The sequence below is a fragment of the Limanda limanda genome, chromosome 12 (genome assembly GCF_963576545.1).
Source record: "Limanda limanda chromosome 12, fLimLim1.1, whole genome shotgun sequence".
NCBI lineage: Eukaryota > Metazoa > Chordata > Actinopteri > Pleuronectiformes > Pleuronectidae > Limanda > Limanda limanda.
In genome coordinates this window covers 2,288,796-2,301,260 of record NC_083647.1, presented here as the reverse complement: position 1 = coordinate 2,301,260, position 12,465 = coordinate 2,288,796, and the positions used below count along the sequence as shown (strand labels likewise).

The 12,465-nt window shown below is 40.1% G+C and overlaps 1 protein-coding gene and 1 long non-coding RNA gene across 2 annotated transcripts; both read left to right on the top strand.

The window, feature by feature from the left end:
• Positions 1–2,258: 2,258 nt before the first annotated feature.
• On the top strand, positions 2,259–3,791 carry LOC133016054 (uncharacterized). Its single transcript, XR_009681549.1, has 3 exons — positions 2,259–2,347; positions 2,800–2,894; positions 2,973–3,791. It is a non-coding gene; the product is annotated as an uncharacterized LOC133016054 (long non-coding RNA).
• A 929-nt stretch (positions 3,792–4,720) lies between these two features.
• dio2 (iodothyronine deiodinase 2) lies at positions 4,721–12,042 on the top strand. The gene is made up of 3 exons (XM_061083366.1): positions 4,721–5,177; positions 7,764–8,344; positions 10,098–12,042. Exons 1-3 carry the CDS (start codon positions 4,953–4,955, stop codon positions 10,162–10,164), a joined length of 873 nt encoding a protein of 290 aa, XP_060939349.1. The 5' UTR covers positions 4,721–4,952; the 3' UTR covers positions 10,165–12,042.
• The last annotated feature ends 423 nt before the right edge of the window (positions 12,043–12,465 follow it).

The following is a 12,465-nucleotide window of genomic DNA, read 5'->3' as shown; positions in this document are numbered from 1 at the left end:
CTTTGAGAGACCAGAAAACGAAATATTCAACCTCTCAAATTTTTAACTGAAAAAGAGGAAGCCAAGTGCTCAGTGATTATAGACTTAAATATGGATGTAATACTCTTAGTTTGAAAATCAGGATTTGACCTCAGTTGCTCTCTCAGGATTGGTGCATCGACAAAGCTGCCAAATTTCAGACTTGCTTTCCTATAATTAGTGGCACCAATATGGTTGTTTTTAGGGATATCTGTGGGAGGAAATAATGAGCGATTGAGAGTTTGCAACTAGCAAACACCTTACATGAACGAGAGGTCTAAACATGACTGTTTTTTGCTGTAAAAAAGGCAAAGAATAACACTGATGAAACTGCAAAAGCATTTAGGGGTTGGTCCAATCAACTATTGCTACTTTGAAAGGAAAGAAATTGTTGCTGTGCCAGACGCTTAGTTCAAAAGATTTATACTCAAGGGTGTGTTTTGGGAGTACCATGCAATAAACCAGAGTGCCAGCTCCCATTCCTGTTTTACAGTCAGGTAAAGTTGAACTTTAGCAGATTATAATGTTTGAATTTGCCCGGTAGGGAGTCACTGTCTGACTCTGCCCCTTCCTGTCATGGCCAACAGGAAGGGGCAGGAAGGGAAAAGAAAGGGGCAGAAAGGGCAACTGCTTTAACCCTAACCCTTTTAGTGGTGTTGCCTGGAGGCAGAAAAAGGCACTGGCACAAACTCAATTTTGGAAATAAAGTAAAACTGAAAAGCTTTCATGACAATATTCCATTCTCTTTTGAGATGGTTTCTAACTTCAGTTCATTGTGCGGTAAAAATAACATCATTCAAGATTTATCATGCGTTGCACGACAAATCTATTATTGAGTAAACCTTGTAGAATATCTGACTTCAAACATCTGTGCTTCCACCTTTTTTGCCTTTCAAAAACTTATTACGCTCACATGAATTATTTCAGCGCTAAAAAAAAAAATTAAGCCAGAATTCTGCTGTACATCATTGTGAATTAAATTTTTAAATTTGAATAAAATATTAATAATGGTAATGGATTTTGCCGAAAAAAAGATGGAGAGACAGAAAGAGACAGAAAGCCCCCTGCTGTTTTCCACTTTAGTCTGGTGTTTTTATGGAGAAGGACAGAAGAGAGTAAGACACACAGACAGACTGATAATATTAAGAGAGAGAAATGCTGTTTTAAAGATTGCTGCTAAATTGTATTGGAATAAGTTTATATGTGCAGTGGTACAGACAACTGTATAGTTATTTTACATTTGATTATTGTGCATCATAGAGGATCACCATGCACGCATAGTGCCATTTTCAAATAATGAGTGGCAGATGGAACCCAAGTCTTTCCTTCTGTCTTTTGAGAATAATCATTTGAATAAACTGTAGGTGAAACATTGAATGCAAGTGCAGTAGTTGCTATAAGAATCACTTGTTAATCTTTTCAGTTTTTTCTGTGTAATCCTGTTTTATTGAGTTTTTTATAATAGTTTGACATCATTCAGCACAATTCTGAATGAATGGCTGTCATACAATCGAGTGGGTATCACACGTGAGTGGTTTATTGAGTGTTTTCCTCTGGCAAACATCAGAATGTTATCTAAGGGACTTTGTAGCATGACTAGTGGTTTGAGTATGTCGGAAACTAACAATCTCCTGTGATTTTACAAAAACATCTGATGAGTTCTTGATCAGAGAGGTCAGCGGAGAATGGCCTCAGCTGTCAGAATTGAGAGGAAGACTACAGTAACTCAGATAACCACTCTTTACAATGTGTTGAGCAGCATCTGAGAATGGACAACTTGTGGTGGATTGTGTTACAACAGCAGAGACTATGTTAGTCAACTCCTGTCAGGCAAGAACAGAAATTTAATTGTGCAGTGACACAAACTCATCGACAGTAAACCGATGAAAACTGAAAAAACTGATGGATCTCAGATTGGCGGCCGATGCCTACGGGAGAGAATCACAACACAAACTTCGATGCCGGAGCTATATACTGAAATAGTTGCTGTGATACATACAGCATAGACATAACTGCATGTGTCTAATTAACATTACACTTAATGTAAAGCACTCTTTACATGTCTTTGGCAGCACAATACGTAAGCCTACCGTTTGCAAGCAGCTACCTCAAACCAAAGTTGTAAAAACAACAAAATGGTCAAAAGTACGCAGAAGTGTTTCAACACCAGGACATGCAGCAAATGTCCGTGCAATAGCTGAGAGCAGGGAGCCAAGAGCTGGGACCAGCTGCTGCTGCTGCCGAGACCCAGGAGCAACAGCTCGTAGCGTTCATGGCGATATTCAACTTGTTGTTAGTGATCCTCCAATAAACCACAAGAAGAAATAAGGTAGGAACATGACACATTTAATGAAGCACAGGGGTGCTCTGTGTTTGACTGTTAACGTGACTCCATGACAAGCACATCAGTCGGCAGTGTGGGGGTCCCTGAAGCCAGCTGTGAGGAGACAATTAATGATGAGTTAGAAGCTGCATGTGGTATTAAGCATGGCAACTCCTATTTAATATTAACGTATTGTAGTTGGTTTAGGTTTTATTTTTTACGTGTTCTTTTTAGGTAAATTTGAGTTTTGGCATTGTATATTTAAATGAAGTATTCCTGAATCTGTTAAAATGTTAAGGGGTTAAATTTCTACTTCCAATTTGCAAGTTCTCTGTCATTTTTTCCTTTTTAAAAGAAAAAAGTTCTGCGAAAGTTTAGGTACTAGAACCTTTAAAAAAAATATTGTTATGTCACTGGTATTGGAAAAACCCCAAATTATACTCAACCCTCGTCTCCAGTCCCAGGTGTGAAAGCAGAGGATCACCTGTGGGATGAGATGGAATAAGAGATGGCAGCCTGATGAATCATGTCAACATGGAGCAGAGTCCCAGAGGTAAGTTTCCAATATCTTGTCACAAATCATTGACGCTGTTTTGATATCAATTTACTCTTCAACATACTTCTGTTACAGGTAGTAGGAGGGAATCAGGGAGTGATTTCCGACTTAGTCTCAACATGCTGTATATGCACTGTATGTAAATGAGGGGTCTGCTGGGAAGCACCCAAATACTTCTAATTATCAAACAAGCAGAACACATGTTGATAAGATGCTTCTGGTAGATCCGAATGCAACATTTAGAACAAAAGCAGATAAATTATTCTGGGGAAATGAGCAGGGATGCTTATTCCAATGTCTCGCCTAGAATGTCTTCAGCCCTGTCCTCTTACAGAGTTTTTTTGTTTAAGTTAATTAACATGAGTCATATCCAGCAGCAGTTTATACCAGTGTCTTCAGACCACTTGACTTCTGCACACTTTGTGCTTGGTAGAAGCTCCTTTGGCAGCAATTACACCTCCAGTGTTTTTGGGCAGGCCTATACAGGCTCTGCATACCTGGAATTTGGCGGTTTATCACATTATTCCTGGCGGATCCATTTCAGGCGCTGTCAGACTGGATGGGAAGTCTGCCAGGTCTCCCTGCAGATGTTATATCAGGTTTAATCCTGGGCTTCGGCTGATTTGCTCAAGGACACCAGTGTTTTCTTGACTGTCTGCTTCAGATCATTGTTATGCTGAAAAACTTAGCCCCTGAGTATTTGGCTCTGTTCAGAACTAGTATAAACATCATCTCTAAGAGAGAGAGAGGGAGAGAGAGGAGGGTTGAGGGAATGTCCCAAACGCAGCTTTACAATCAGTCAGATGATTGGCCTGTTGTTTTGTGGAGTTAAAATTTTTGTCTGATCAAATCAAATAAAGTTTTTCCTCGTGCTCTCTGTTGTATTAATGTCATCTGACAAATTCCAAGCAGGCTGTCATATGCCTTTTTTCCCTTCTCGCCCAGTTCTTGCCAAAACTACACCACTCTCTAATATTTGTAAAAATATCAATCCACAATGTTCTTGCCCTGCCATGTTTTGTACAATACTCTCCCCTTGATGATCTGGTTTGTCTTATTTTAACATGAGCTGTGAAATCAAATGGTTTCAGGGGTGGAGCAGACTCATAGTATCTTATGAGCAGACACAGGTTGGTCTTAAATAAAACCTTTTCTGTGTTCAATAAATTGTGTTTTTAGATAATATTGCAACAGTGGTATGAGCAACATTGTGCCTCTCTTCATTCATTGAACATTTCCATATTTAGATGTAAAAAATATATTTAGATATATTTATGTATTTATTATTTTTTTTTAAATCAAGTGAATCAGACATTTGGCAAGTGTAATTGGGTTGTTGATTTAATTGTATTTGTATTTTTACTTTGGCCATGTCTCAAATACAGTATACAGTCAGTAAAACATGGGACTGACACCTGTAAAACATGAACAGGAAAAAAATCGTTCTTTCCAAGTGCTCTGGAACCCTTTGCTGCTCTAGAACCCTTCAGTTTTCCCCTGAAGAACCCTGCATTTTATGGTTGGGGAACTAAATAAAAAAATATAGTTCTTCAAGACACAGAACCTTGAATAACCTTTTGGAACCATTTCTCAAACGTTTATTTTTAATAGTGTCAGCTATTATCTGCAGATCATAAAGCACATGAATCTGTAGGACCAGGCTTAATACTGTTTCTCCGTCAATTTTACCTCAGAATAATGCATGAAAAATACGTGATAGAACTGAAAAAGAAGGAGGGAAAAGAAGAGGGTGGTGGGGGAGTCACTGAGCACCGGGCTGGGGGAGGAGAGGGTGGAGGAAGGAGGGGACACAGGCGCTGCTCCACATCTGACGTCAGGGTCTTGCTCCAAAGATAAAGCTTCATATGAAGTACAATGTTCGATCGAGACGAGCGGCGGACCTGGAGCGGCCCGGCGGCGCTGAGCACCTGAGGACGCACCTGATCCTCCTCCGTCTCCCGCCCCCAATCTGGAGCAGCCGGCGGAGCGCAGAGGGAACCATGAGCGCAGCGTGCCTCTGAACACGGAGTTTCTCTCGGAGAGATAGAGGGGAAAATGGGAATGGCGAGTGAGGATCTTCTCGTGACTCTGCAGATACTACCTGGTTTCTTTTCGAACTGTCTCTTCCTCGTCCTGTACGACTCCGTGGTGCTGGTGAAGCGCGTCGTGGCGCTGCTCAGCAGCTCCAGGTCCGGCGGCTCCGGAGAGTGGCGCCGCATGCTGACCTCCGCGGGACTCCGCTCCATCTGGAACAGTTTCCTCCTGGACGCATACAAGCAGGTGAGCATGTGTCTGTTGTTAATGCTGCTCACTGTGACTCTATATAACCTCCCGTCTGAGCTCCCGTTGGTATGACCTTACGACCTTTAGGACCACGTCTTCGGGAAAGCCTTGATTCTAGTTGTTTTGAGAACTCCAGGTTTGATTTGTTTCTGCGCATACATTCTCTCAAGAGAAGCAGTCATGGTTAGTTTGATCTTCTTCAGATATATTGTGCCAGATTTCCAAAATAATATTATTTGAATTGTCCCCCCCCCTGTGCACATTTGAGCTCACACACACGTAAAGAGTCTGACCTCAGGAAGTTGACTGGGACATCATTATTCATCCGTCTGTGTCTCTCTGACATCACAGCTCTCCCGTCCTTCTCTCTGTGACTTCACTGTGTCTCTGAGTTGTTCTAGCTGCTGACATTCAACGACTCACAATTGCTGATTGTTAATTTGCTGTACTATATTTGAAAGAAAATCCCTGTTTGGATGGATGATAGATCACCAGCTAACCACAGATCTTACTTTCACCTCATTCCCTCTTTAAAAGGGAACTGATGTCTTGGAGGTATTTTTATTAAATAACAATACATTCCATATCATTTCGCTGACGCTTTTATCCAAAGCGACTTTCAATAAGTGCATTCAACCATGATTGTACAAAAAAATTAAAAAAGCCAAACTACAAAGTGCTACATGCAAGTGCTACATATACAGTAAGTGCAACTTGACTTAGACCATCTTCTTAGCCGAGGTGTAGTCGAGTATTCTCAGCACACATCGTTACTCTTCCTCCAAAATTTAGATTTTGGAGGTATTAAGATTGTCTTGAAAGGATCTTTTTAATGATGAGACATTAGAAACTGTTGAACTATACATATTTAACATTTCAGCTCCACCTCCATTCATCACCTGCTCCTCCACTGCTATACCTGGTCAACCATGTAGGGTGTAGTTTGATTTTAAGGGTTGCCAGATCATAGTTCAGTATCCCCCTCTCTTAATTAGGATATCCAGCATTTTGCAGAAATCAAATGGAAAATATATATTGGTTTACGAACAATTTTAAATCACATTGACATTAACATTGGTTCTGCCAAATCTATGCGCATGATCCGTTATGTCAGTTTTTCGTTCACCCACTTTCCTCATCAGTATTTTTTTCTCCTATATGGCCCTTGTGTGGCTCCAGTTAATCAAAGTCTTACTGGTAAATCATCAGTTTCACTTATCTGGCTTGGCACTTGGCAACTAGAATTAAACAATGGTATCTTTATTCATTGAAATACTTGACACAATGAGGAATAATCTGCATTGCTTTGGCAGGAAGCGCAAGTTCTTCGTCAGACATATTGACTTTGATGTTTTAAACTGAATAACTGAGTAAATTTACACTTTCAAAGTGCAAATTTATATTAGTTTAATGCCTTAACTTACTTTTCCTTATCACCTCTGTCTGTTCAGTTGAAGTGAGCTCCTTTTATGATTCTGATAAGCTGATGGAGTTTGGCGATGTCAGTCCAGCCTCATTCAAGCAGTCACCAGTTGGGAAGAACAGAAACAAAAATGCATTCTGACATTTGCTAACCTTGTGTCTGTGCTCCTTTTTAATGAGTTAAATCTCCTTGTGTTAATATTGGATTTTTGAGGGGGCGGATGAAACTGTATTATTGAGCAGGCTGAAAAAGACTGGCACAATCTACTTCAAAATGAGACTAAAGGGCATTGGCCTTGGCTCCTCAGTCCCTCTACAGGTGTGTGGTGGCTGCATCATCACTGTGTGGTAGCAGCTCTGCTGGAGACAAACAGGAACTGTAGCAACCATAAGCAGCAGCTTAGCCACTATCAGTGACATAAATAGTAGCAGATTTTTTTTTTTCCTTGTTTCCATTGTCTTTTTAATTTGATCTGTTTTATATCCATATAACGGTTTGTAGAGATAAGCCAAAGTCTTGCTTGGATCTAAAACAACTTCAAAAAAGGTATTACGGACTGTGCTTTGTGTGGAGATTCATTTAACTAGTGTCATATCTCTCCATTTCAACTACATTCTCATGTCTTGTGTTGCTAGTCAGACTGAATGGCAAAGGGCGTGTATTGGCCTAGATATCCGCTGTCTACATCACAAGCCCACAAATTATTGGCCATTGCCCCCAGAGGCTTATTCTTTGTCAGATGATAGCCAACAACCCCTTGATACTATGAAACTGGATTTTCTCCATCTCACTGAACATTTAGCTGCAATGATTGCTTTTTTTTTGTATCAGGGCATTGCCACAACTTCAGCCAACTTGGCTTCCTTTTTTATCATTCAGATATGTGGAGTCGTAATCCTATCACTACACCCTGCTCACGTACACATTTGTATATTAATTAACTTTGTTAATTGTGCTTTAATTTGCTTTTTGGATTTTATTTCTGCGATTGACATGAACCAGAGCTGAAAAAACAAATTTTGTTCCCTGTCACGTATCCATGTTCTGGAATGACCATATAAACAACCTAATCTGAAGTAACTTTATCCATCAATATTCTTAGACCTGCTTGATGTGTGCATTGTGTGAGGTAACATTAATTCCAATATATGTCTCCACAGGTGAAACTTGGCTGCGAGGCACCCAACTCCAAGGTGGTGAAGGTGCCAGATGGCCCTCGGTGTAGCATTAGTAATGTGACCAATGTGCCAACTGGTGCCAGGATGCGAAATGGGGACGAGTTTCGCCTTCTGGATTTTGGCTCATCAGATCGCCCTCTGGTGGTCAACTTTGGCTCAGCCACCTGACCCCCCTTCATCAGTCACCTCCCAGCTTTTCGACAGTTGGTGGAGGACTTTAGTGATGTGGCTGACTTCCTGTTGGTGTACATTGACGAAGCTCACCCATCTGATGGCTGGGTGGCCCCTCCTATGGGCTCCTCCTCTTTCAATGTACGGAAGCACCAGAACTTGGAGGAGAGACTTGGAGCAGCGCGCAATCTCACTGAGCACTTCTCACTGCCACCACAGTGTCACCTGGTGGCAGACTGCATGGACAATAATGCTAATGAGGCTTACGGTGTGTCCAATGAACGAGTGTGCATAGTGCAACAGAGAAAGATTGCCTACTTGGGTGGTAAGGGGCCTTTTTTTTACAATCTGAAGGATGTGCGGCAATGGCTGGAACAGAGCTATGGTAAACGGTAGGTGTAACCAAGGACAAGTACAGAGGAGGATATTTCCCTATTTTTGAGTTGGGATATAAGATGTCATTCGGGTTTTATCCAAGCACAAAAAGGCTTGAATTTGCCTTTTTTTAACTTTTGAAATAAGGCCAACTTTTCCCATACCAGTTTGTTCAATCTGATATGAACATGTAAAAACTTGTGCCACCTTGCATTGAGCTAGGGAGTGTGTTTATTGGAAGCCTCATGAGAAGATGCTTCATCTGTATTTATGCCTGCGTTTGTTGGTTAATCATATTTTACATGATTTTCACTGGAAGTAAAAACCAAATAACTGAAGTAGGGAAGAACTCAAAGTTCATATTTTATAAATATGCTTGTCAAAAGAATAGGTTTTTAATTAATTGATGGATGTTTTAATATTTGAATATCTTTTCCGCTGTGGTCTATGTTCTTATGCACTATTTCAACATCTTAATTGTATGTCTAATCTTTATTTAACCCACTCACTCTCTGGATACATGTCAATTCATACAGTATGACTTCGTCCATCTAACAGCTCTTTTATATAGTGGCTATAAAAAGTCTTTGCCCCACAGACGTTTTTATTTGTGCAATACTGAATCATTGTTGATTAAATGTGCTTTTCTGATACAAAAAACAGATAAAACGTGAAAATGGATCAATTCAATTTAAAGCAAGTATTCACACTCTATGTCTAACTATTGGTAGGTATTGGTAGGTGGCAGTTTCACTGGACACTGCTCAAGCTCTGTCAGTTTGTATGGAGATCACTTAAACCTGTTTCAAGTCAAGCTACAAAGTCCCAGCTGCTTTGAGATGTGGTTCAGCACTGCCACTCATAGCAAAGAGGTGCCCAGCTCCAATGGTTTGGCCAGGGGCATTCCTGTCATGATTTCTCCATGTTGACATAGGTTACACTGGGTATTCGGCTTCCTCCCACAGTCTAAACGCATGCAGAATGGAATTAGGTTGATAGGAGACTGAATGGTTTGTCTCTGTATGTTGGCCCTCAAGAGGATTAACAATGTACAGTAGATATTAAATAGATGCAAATAATTCTCTGTGTATCTTTGTGGACATGTTTGGGTGTTATTGCCTGCAAGCAAAGAAAAGTTAAATTTTTCCGTAGGCTGCATCAGGTCTTCCTCTAGACCTGAAAGCTCTGGATTTTAAAGAAAGTATGTGCTGGCTACTGTCCTGCCTTTTCTTCTCTTTCTACATTTCTCAATGATTTGGTCCTAGATGCGGTCTCTCTCTCTCTCTCTCTCTTTCTCTCTCTCTCCCTCCCCCCCAGTGTTTGACTAACCAAAAGTTGGTTGTATAATAGTAAGTAAGGTAAAAAAAACTGACATTCTGTAGCTTTTAAAACCAGTAGGCTGCACCTCTCATGTTTTAGTTATGTCATATTAAAGAGTATGAATACTTGTATGTATGTATATTGGTTTTTCTTTGTAATTAATTCATATCATTATTTGATTGTTTTTTCTGTGCCACCTCAGTCAGTGTCAAAAAAGTCACATTTAACCTACTATGATTCAGTGTTGTGAAACAATAAAACAGAAACCATACAAAGTATTCTTCCCAGGCACACTGAATTAGTGCACCCTAATGTTAGCTAACATCATCTCCCGAACATTAAAGTGAAGACATCCTTTTACTTTGCATGTAATGATGGAAGACTTTACCTTCATGTATTGATTGAATTGGATTTAGAAGTAAACACTTTTTCTGCCGGTTTTGTTTTCAGGAAAACTCTTTTCCAGCCCAGGAAGTTTTCCTGTCTGGTCCAGCAAAGACGTGGTAGGAAGGACTGACACCAGTCAACTGGGTCTCATTCTGCGTGTGGTTAGGTGTAGGTTGCGAAATGCTTTGATTAAGGTGAGGGAAAGATGAATATTGAGAAAACAATATCCCAACCAGAAATTTCCCCCAAAAAAGCCTCATTCACAATAATGAATCAGCACTGTCAGCTGCTTGTCGACCCACCACAGACACATGTCCAAACTCTACTTGAACCGACCCGGCACACATATATTTTCCAAGCTTCACCCAAGCCAAAATTTGGTTGTGAAACTGGTTATCAACCGAAAGTGATATTCAAACAGGTGAAATGACTAGAATAACATTAGCATTGGAAAACCTTTTATTAATTAGCATATAGGTTAAACTATAAATGGAAAAATTTATGGTTGCATGCCTGTAACATAATGTGAGTCGAATGATGGAAGAAATTTATCTTGATATGTGATGCAACAGGCTTGACCTTTATTCACTGGAAAAATACAGTGTGCATATTATTTTCCTCACAAAAGACAACAGGTGGTTTGGTTTCCATTTCTCATCTGTCTCCTTGCCTTGGTCTGCGCTGCAGTGATAGAATAAGAAAGTAAAGGCATCAACACTGTCAGGCAATCTGTGAGGTGTGAAAGAATCTTTGCACAATTAAAATGAAGCTATAATCAGTATTTAATAGTTATTCAATTGGGTAAATTGTCCTTCCATTTGTTACAAGCTCAATTTTAAAACCACAGCCGACTCAGAAAGCCTAGAACAGCAAAACAATTACACTGCTCTATGAACACGTCTAATGCTCTTTCTCACTGTCACTTTACTGGTCAATCTGTTGTCCCTGTCAGGACATTGTTGTAAAGGTGATTGGTTTTTTTTCTGGTTTGGATCTGACATGACCATAGTTGGGATGTGAACAGGTTTTGATCTGAGCCTCTGAAGTTGCTGCTCCACAGCAGATTAGCAGTGCAGCACAGGTTACCATGGTGATTCACAGTCAAAAGCAGCTTCGTGATACTGGAAAAATCCAGAGATTAGAAGAGTAGCCCAGAGAGGGATAACCTTAATCCCGCTTTGTGATGCAGGCCCCTAGTCCAAAAATGACTTAAGGACAAATATAGACAGAAGGCAAATTCTGGTGGTAGCATGATGGTTCAGCAATTGAGAGTTGAAATGTAAAATGATGTTAAAGAAACTCATCTTTAAATTAATTAAATAGAATTCCATCACATGGGCAAAGATCACCTCAATTTTGTATTCACTTCACTGTCTGAACTTGCCTTAGAGACACACACAGATCAAGACCCAGAGCTGGTTACTCTGTTGTTAGAAACTGAGTGGACCTGTCAACACCTGTATGATACACTTTCAAATGTCTTTTATGTCTTAAAACTGAACAAACATGTTTTGTGTTCTTCTGCACAGATTTTAATTATGTGGATTTTGATAACATGAAAGTGCTTAATGTTCTTAAATATTGAAATATTCTCAACATGTTAAGATTGACAGTTGGAGGTCTGTTAAGTGTGCGTGGTTATGTATGGTTGAGATGGGTACAGAATGTGTGAAGCTCTGTCAGTCAGTGTGTAGCATTGAAGCTCCATTGGAAACACGGATGCTTTGTTCTGGTCTCCGAGACAAAGGTGTGCAAATGAAAACCTTTGGCAAAAGAGTCGACGACTCAGCCTCTGGTTGGATGTGAACTGCACCTGGTCAATGAGACACAGAACTGTTACATCTGCTTTCACTGTCAATGTGCTACAGTATAGACCTACATCTCTGTGATACACACAGAACTGAAAACTTCTGTTCTTTTGGGCTTTTTTCATTCTTGCTTAGTGCAATGTTTTGTTTTTCTAGAATGTCAAAGGAGAGAAATAAAAGGAGAGTGTTTGCTGCCAAAACGGTTTCATATGTTGTCTTTTTATACAAAAGAGATCTTGCATTTCACAAGCAAACGGGGAAGCTGCCAGCAGCAAATTGAGAAAACATTTCACCAGCAGATCATACAACTTTTTAGTGGCCACATGAGTTTTTTATAATAAAAATAACTTACATTTGTATAGTGCAAGGAACCAAGAATGCTTCACATATTTAAGGGACATTGACAAATCTAAGACGAAGACACGGTAGTGCACAAAAGTGTAGGGTTTTTAGAAGGATTGCATTCAGTCAGGTCATATGCAGTTTTAAAAAGATACGTTTTGAGTATTTCTATGAATGTCCAGATGGATGTGGAATTGCAAATCTCTGTGGGCAGAGCTTTCCATCGGGTGGGGGTTGCTGCACTGGAAGCTATATCCCCAGAAGTCCACAATCTGGTGTTG